This window comes from Pundamilia nyererei, unplaced genomic scaffold (genome assembly GCF_000239375.1).
Source record: "Pundamilia nyererei isolate P.nyererei 1_Seehausen unplaced genomic scaffold, PunNye1.0 scaffold00008, whole genome shotgun sequence".
Classification (NCBI taxonomy): domain Eukaryota; kingdom Metazoa; phylum Chordata; class Actinopteri; order Cichliformes; family Cichlidae; genus Pundamilia; species Pundamilia nyererei.
The window spans coordinates 6,530,534-6,536,802 of record NW_005187409.1 but is presented as its reverse complement, the minus strand read 5'-3'; the positions used below and the strand labels follow the sequence as shown (position 1 = coordinate 6,536,802).

General features: G+C 41.2%; 1 protein-coding gene across 2 annotated transcripts; it reads right to left on the bottom strand.

Annotated features, from left to right (window-relative positions):
* Positions 1-2,330: 2,330 nt before the first annotated feature.
* Positions 2,331-4,086, bottom strand: LOC102199697 (uncharacterized). Of its 2 annotated transcripts, XM_005723164.1 has the most exons (6): positions 4,024-4,086; positions 3,895-3,950; positions 3,550-3,825; positions 3,194-3,463; positions 2,524-3,101; positions 2,331-2,448 (listed from the first exon to the last, which is right to left on the bottom strand). In XM_005723164.1, the coding sequence occupies exons 1-6, from the start codon at positions 4,047-4,049 to the stop codon at positions 2,437-2,439; spliced, it is 1,218 nt and encodes a 405-aa protein (XP_005723221.1). In that variant the 5' UTR covers positions 4,050-4,086; the 3' UTR covers positions 2,331-2,436. The 2 variants fall into 2 exon arrangements, with proteins under 2 accessions (XP_005723221.1, XP_005723222.1); XM_005723165.1 differs by lacking the exon at positions 3,194-3,463.
* Between the last annotated feature and the right edge of the window lie 2,183 nt (positions 4,087-6,269).

Below are 6,269 nucleotides of genomic sequence, written 5' to 3'. Positions count from 1 at the left end.
TGCCAGTTCATCTCTCACTGTTCTGTTGACCTTTTCTGTGAGATGTGCGAACACTGAGCCAATACGACCCTTATTAGACTTCTAGCTTTTTGGACATTTCAGCAACATTATACATTTGTTAGGAAGAAATGTGCAATAAAAATGAAGTTTAATTAAAATTCACTTTAATGGGAAATAAAATAATTTGTCTCATGTAGGTCCTAAAACCATCTCTCATAAACAGAGCTTAAATCTCAATAATGTACAGCTGTTGGTCACAATAACAATAAACAATGAAACTGCTTAAAAAAAATTACTATATATTTTTTATAACATAGTGACCCTTATAAGAAACATCACATGCCACAAGTGCAGATAATAGTACCTCAGAACAGATTAAGACCAACTACAGTTACAAAGTACTTTCACATGAAAATATAGGTGAAATAGAATAAGGTTAACTGACCCCTGCTCTTGAGCAGCACATGGGGATGGGGAAAAGGGAAGATCTCTTATAATAATTTAGTTCAGTTAATATAGGAACAGCTCCAAAACCAGACCCTACATTTGCTGTTGGCTCGCTCTGAACAGCATACAGACAGAAGCAGCAGTTCACAACAAGTGACTCATGGTAGTCTTTGTAAGGTAAGCCCTACAATATGAGAGCAATAACCTCAGGGATCATATCATCCCATGTGGTAAAATACTTGGCAAAAGTAGGGAGGACAAACATCATTTTAACAGGAATACACATCCAAGAGAAATAGACGCCTGCTACGACTAGCTAGGATGCTACAGAACAGTGAGACGCAGCAATGAAGAGCAAAGAAAAAGCCAGACAACACAGGATACACAAAGAAGACTGGGGGTTGGACTGAAGTGAGAAACAAGTAAACAAACAAATAACAAACCCTACAAAAACCACAAATCAAAAACATATACCTCCAGAGCCCGAGATACCTGACAAGGCAACCAACTGCCTTGGTGGAGCTGAAAAGGTGATCTTTAACACAAATCTTAAAAATAAAGAGTCTGTCTATGTGCCAATAAAATAAATCATTCATTTACAGTTACAGTGGTGAATAATCATATTTAATATTTACAAAGTTTCAAATATTGAGGGCATTATGTGTGAAAGTCATCTCTATGAGCCAGTGCTCAAACTGTTTTTTGTTGTTGCTCATTTCCATATTATGTCAATGACAACTGATATCATTGATATGGCCATCTCATGGCACACGTCTATGGCTGTGAGTTCAGAAGAAGCCCCACCCAAACGCTGTTCAAAGCTTTTGCATGCTAGAGGCAGCCAGTCCAAAGGAAATTAATTTCAAGGGAGGGGGAAGGGAACTGAAATTTCTTGTTGCAGACAGGAAATGAACTTGAGAGGTGCACCAAGACCACTATAATAAAAATAAGGATTTTAAACTGCATCATGCAAAGCTACTCTAGTAATCCACAAATAAAGATGGAACTAGAAATTAGCAAAATAGTCGTCCTCTTTGTTTTGGTCTTATGCGGCCTGCAGTTACTTCATAAATGGTGGTTAATGTGAAAAGTGGAGCTGTAATGCACAGCTGCTGTTAGTCTTTCACATGGAGCTGAGGATATCAAGTCGAGAGAGTAGAAAGGATTGTGGATTTGTAAATGCTGTTAACACCTGTGTGGGAGTGTCTGCAAATCATTGATGACAAACTGTTGCATGTTCATTTGACATGCTAGTTACAGAAATCACAGCATTCATCTATGCAGGGGAGTGTTATTAAAACTTGATTTATTGGCCACTTGGGGGCAGCATAATATAAAGCAGCAGGCTTGTCCTATAGTGTTTATACTCAGATGCAGCAACATCATGCAATACAAATGTTCATGTTTTATGCCAAAAGAATCCGAAATTTGCAAGCTACATGTCACAGATTTTACATTTCCTCACTTTAAGACTGGAAAAGGAACTACTGGTATGGCAAACTAGTAAAATGAATTCCGTGTAGTCTTACTCCCAACGTGACAGATGTCTTAGTTATGTAAAGTGCTTTAATTTGTGGGACTGTAAATACCTAGATTAGCTTGTCTTTATCATGCCAATTAGTTGATCAGGGTTTTAAAAATTTGTGCGAATCTGCCAAAGTTCGGAAATCATTGGGGCTTTACACTAGGGTCTTGCTTTTTGTATCAGAGATATACTAGAAGCTATAGACTACTGAACCATTAAGTATCCAAGGCTGACTACAGCAATTGGCATTTATCCACAGACATGTGAACAGGCACTAGAGCCTTGCCGGAGTAGCAAAGGAGGGTGGGTGGGTGTAAAGCTTCATTACCATTCACTACAGAGGAGACTGAAGTCACTGTTTCAAAACACTGAAAACCAAGTTTATTGTATCACATGGAGTCATTCTTATTGCAGCATTAACCAGTTCATTGTGTTGCCCAGTTCAGTAAGCTGATTGGATTCAGCTAGTATTTTATCTGAAAGACAAGAGGGAAGTGTAAGTACAATTACAACATGCAGTTGTGGTAAAATTTAGACATTAGGAAACATACCTGCGAAACACCTGTGTAGGAAGAAGCGGGTACTGTTTGTGCTCCAACCTGGTAGTAACCTCCCACCACTGGACTGCTCACATACAAGCTGGGAGTCTGAAGGCTCTGAGCTGCTCCAACAGCCCCCACTGACTGTGCAAAGCCGGGGTAGGGGTGGTCTTTCAGGTAGTGAGTGCTGTGAGAGTAGTCTCGTCCCTGCTCGTAGTCCTGGCTGAAGTGACTGACTGTGCCCGCAGGGTACTGGCCAGTCAGGAACAAGAAGTCAAAGGATGGATACGGACTACCCCACAGCCCACCCATTCCAAACTGTCCTGTGGCAAAGCCTGGGGATGCCAGTCCACCCGCAGCAGCAAAAGCGTCCATCGTAGCTGGGACAGTCCTGCGACCTAGTTCTTCTGTCTCCGACTGGTAGTCCCCAGCCTCAGCAGCCTTCTCATAGTGGGACAACTCTCCTGGTTGGTACGCAGGTACTGGTGGTAGAAGAGCACCAGGCTCATCAGCTGTGCCAGAGGCAAGGCTTTGAGGGTTGGGTGATGATTCCTCACTGAGCTTGGGAGGTGGGACAGCCCAGTTGATTTCTGAGAACAGCAAAATTTAAGCCAAGGTTACCAAGGATTCGGGTCAGGAGATCCTAATGATTGCATTTATACTGCATCATCACACTAGGTACCAGCTGCAGGTTGAGAAGTTGCTCCAGTTTGTGCAGAGCCAGCTGTGCTTCCTCCTGCCTGAGCAGGAGCGGAGTAACTGGAGCCGGTGTATGGTGCTGCCACACTTTGAGCAGCATGTGAGAAACCAGGCTGCTGCACTGCAACACCTCCATATGGAGCACTATAAGGCACAGCTACAGAGGGGTATGGATAAGGTCCTCCCTGGCTTAGGGCAACATTAGCACCAGTATTTGCGCTGCTACCTCCAGTAGAAACACCAACATTTGAACCTTTTGAAAGAGAAAGCCACACAACACTTCCTGGTAATGTTCACAATAAATGTTTGTAGTGCATCATGAAAGATTCCATTATTTACCAGCTGCAGGTCGAGCAGCACCTCCACCCTGTGTGGAGCCAGTCGTGTATCCTCCAGCCTGGGCAGGACCAGAAGAACTGGAGCCAGTATATAATACTGGCACGCTCTGGGGAGCATATTGATAGACACCAGGCTGCTGCACTGCAACCCCTCCATACTGAGCATCATAAGGTACAACTACAAAGGATGGGTACGCATAAGGGCCACCCTGGCTTAAGGCAACATTACCTGCAGTGTTTGTGTTACCTCTCCGGTAAGGAGTGCCTGGATAATAGCCTGAGGGAGAAGGAAACATTAATAGAAGTTAAGCACTACAGTTTGTATATATGGAAAAGTTTCACCTACCTTTCTCAAGAGGAAGGCTGCATATATGCACAATCAGCAAGACAAGGACTGAACCCCTAAAACATTTGTAAAAGATCATTAACTATAATAGGCCAGAAGATCAGAAATTAAAATACACTTGCCACATACCCCAAGAAGTAGTCTGTTGTCATCATTCTGAAAGCTACCAGCAATAAAGTTGTCTGAGGTGAAGGCTTATAAATGCTGCCAGAGAGCAGTCTTAACCAATCAGAGCCTAATGACTAAAAAAGAAACACCTGCCTGAAAAGTGAATCACGCTTCAGCGTAAACTGCTCAGGTGTTTGAATGAAGATAACACATTTTAATTTGTGTTTGTTCTTTTTCTTGTTGTTGTTGATGATGGTTATATTTTTTGTTGAAAGCAAATGCAACTTTAATCCAACCATTAATGCACCTTTTTCTCCTCTCACTGTTCTGTTGATCTTTGTTGTGAATTGAGGCACAGCATCACCTTTGATGAGATTTCTAGTCTGTTTGAAAATTTCAGCGTCAATATAAAAAATGTAAAACAAAACACAAATAATGTATCACAGTATCACACCAATGTAGTACTGGTGATGGAGGGAGTGGAAGAAATCCCTTTCAATAACTATTCACTGAGAGGACCAGAGAATTGGAATTAGAGTGAGAATGATAAAAGAAGTAAACAACTACACGCAAACAAAAAGATTCACCAGTAAAAACATTCAGCTATGGAGCCGGAAACAGCTGGAGAACGGGGAGGAAAAGGACACATAAACACCAAGAGGATGTTTCAGCATCACAATACATTACAATGTATGTCAGTGGAAGAAGTACTCAGCTATAGTTAGAGATAGAGGGGAAATGATCAAATGTGGTTTCAGGCAATTATCCGACTTGTTTTCTTAAGAGAAAGTAGGTCGTTCAAGAAGAAGTAAACATGTCAGTATCAAAAACGCAAGAAATGATTTGTTATTTTTGTTTTTATTCTTAATTTATGTATTCATATATCCAGTTTTCCCACACTTTTGATGAATCTCATGCAAACCAGTGAGGCTTTATTCTTATTTACATGTAATCCTATAGCCTATAATCCTGCGGAACACAATATTGTTACGTTTTATTCAGCGCATTTTTTTCCTATGGTCACACGGTGGCGCAAAAGGACCGTAGGCACACTTCACGAGCTAGCGTATATCAAACACATAGCTATTAGTTCATCATGAGACAGATGAATAGTACAAGGAGTCGAATTTAGTGAAGACGAGCAAATGCAAGTTTTAATGAGTATTTAAAGTTTTTCTAATTAAAATATTTGATTCTTTTTAAGAAATTAATTTTTGTAGAGGATTAAACCTGAGCAAAGACCAGAGCTGGGAGCAGCAAACCAGCTAGTACTCATATACTAAGAGGGTGTGTGAGAGCGCAGAATCCTCCCGAGTCCTTTCTCCGGGCTGCTTTCATGTTACAGGACGAACAATGTGTGGATTTAATGGACAATGGGATCGCTGCAGGAGATCACAATATCACGTAAGTGTACATCCCCTCTTACAAAGACTTCAGACAAAGCTGCCGACTAAAAATAGACTCGAAGCTGTTTTCTAATGAGGGCAGACCTGCCTGCAGTTTTGTGTGTGCACACAAACAGAGCATCAACATCATACGGGTCTGGCTGTGCAGACACTGCACCGAGCAGACACTGTCTGTAATAGATTACATCTTAAAAAAACACACTGACGCCTCTTGTATTTTTTAAGCGCATACAGCAAATAAAAAGAGTAAGAGCTGATTAGTAGAATCACATGCAACTACACTCATTGTTTTAAATGTAACGACTTTTAAAGTTGACCTAATCTAAAGATGTGGTCAGATTCATGTGATGTAAGTGCCTTTGGAGGTTGCGTGGTTGCTTGTGCCAGAGCACAAACAAACCATTAGCACTTTGTTGATGTCAGAGGTCAGAGGTGAACGGTCATTCTGATGTGATGTGATTGGAGGGTAACAGTAATGCAAATAAACAGTGGTTATAAAGCAAGTTATGCAGAACCTTGAAGCAGGAGCAGAAGATCACAACAGGTACCACTCCTTTCACCTAAGAACCGAAAACTGAAGCTCAACAAAACTGAATGGTACTTATAGTAGATTGGAAAAACATTGCCTGGTCTGATGACTATCGATTTCTGCTGCAACATTTGGACTACCAAGTAAGCATTGTTTAAACACCTGAACGCTATTGCTGACCATGTCCATCCCTCTATGACCATAGTGTTCCCATCAGAAGATGGGTACACTGTGGTCATAAAGGGATCCAGCAGGATAACTCACCATTTAAGAAATTCACTGTACTCAAATGGCCTATAAAGCCACCAAATCTTATCCAAAAGAGCATTTTT

What these genes read in the sequence shown, in the direction of transcription:
- LOC102199697 (XM_005723164.1), bottom strand. Translation starts at nt 4,049, where the DNA reads ATGATGACAACAGACTACTTCTTGGG. An exon ending in CAGCCTTCCTCTTGAGAAAG is followed by an intron (nt 3,826 to 3,894) that starts GTAGGTGAAACT and finishes CTTCTCCCTCAG; the next exon opens with GCTATTATCCAGGCACTCCT. An exon ending in TGCTGCTCGACCTGCAGCTG is followed by an intron (nt 3,464 to 3,549) that starts GTAAATAATGGA and finishes CTCTTTCAAAAG; the next exon opens with GTTCAAATGTTGGTGTTTCT.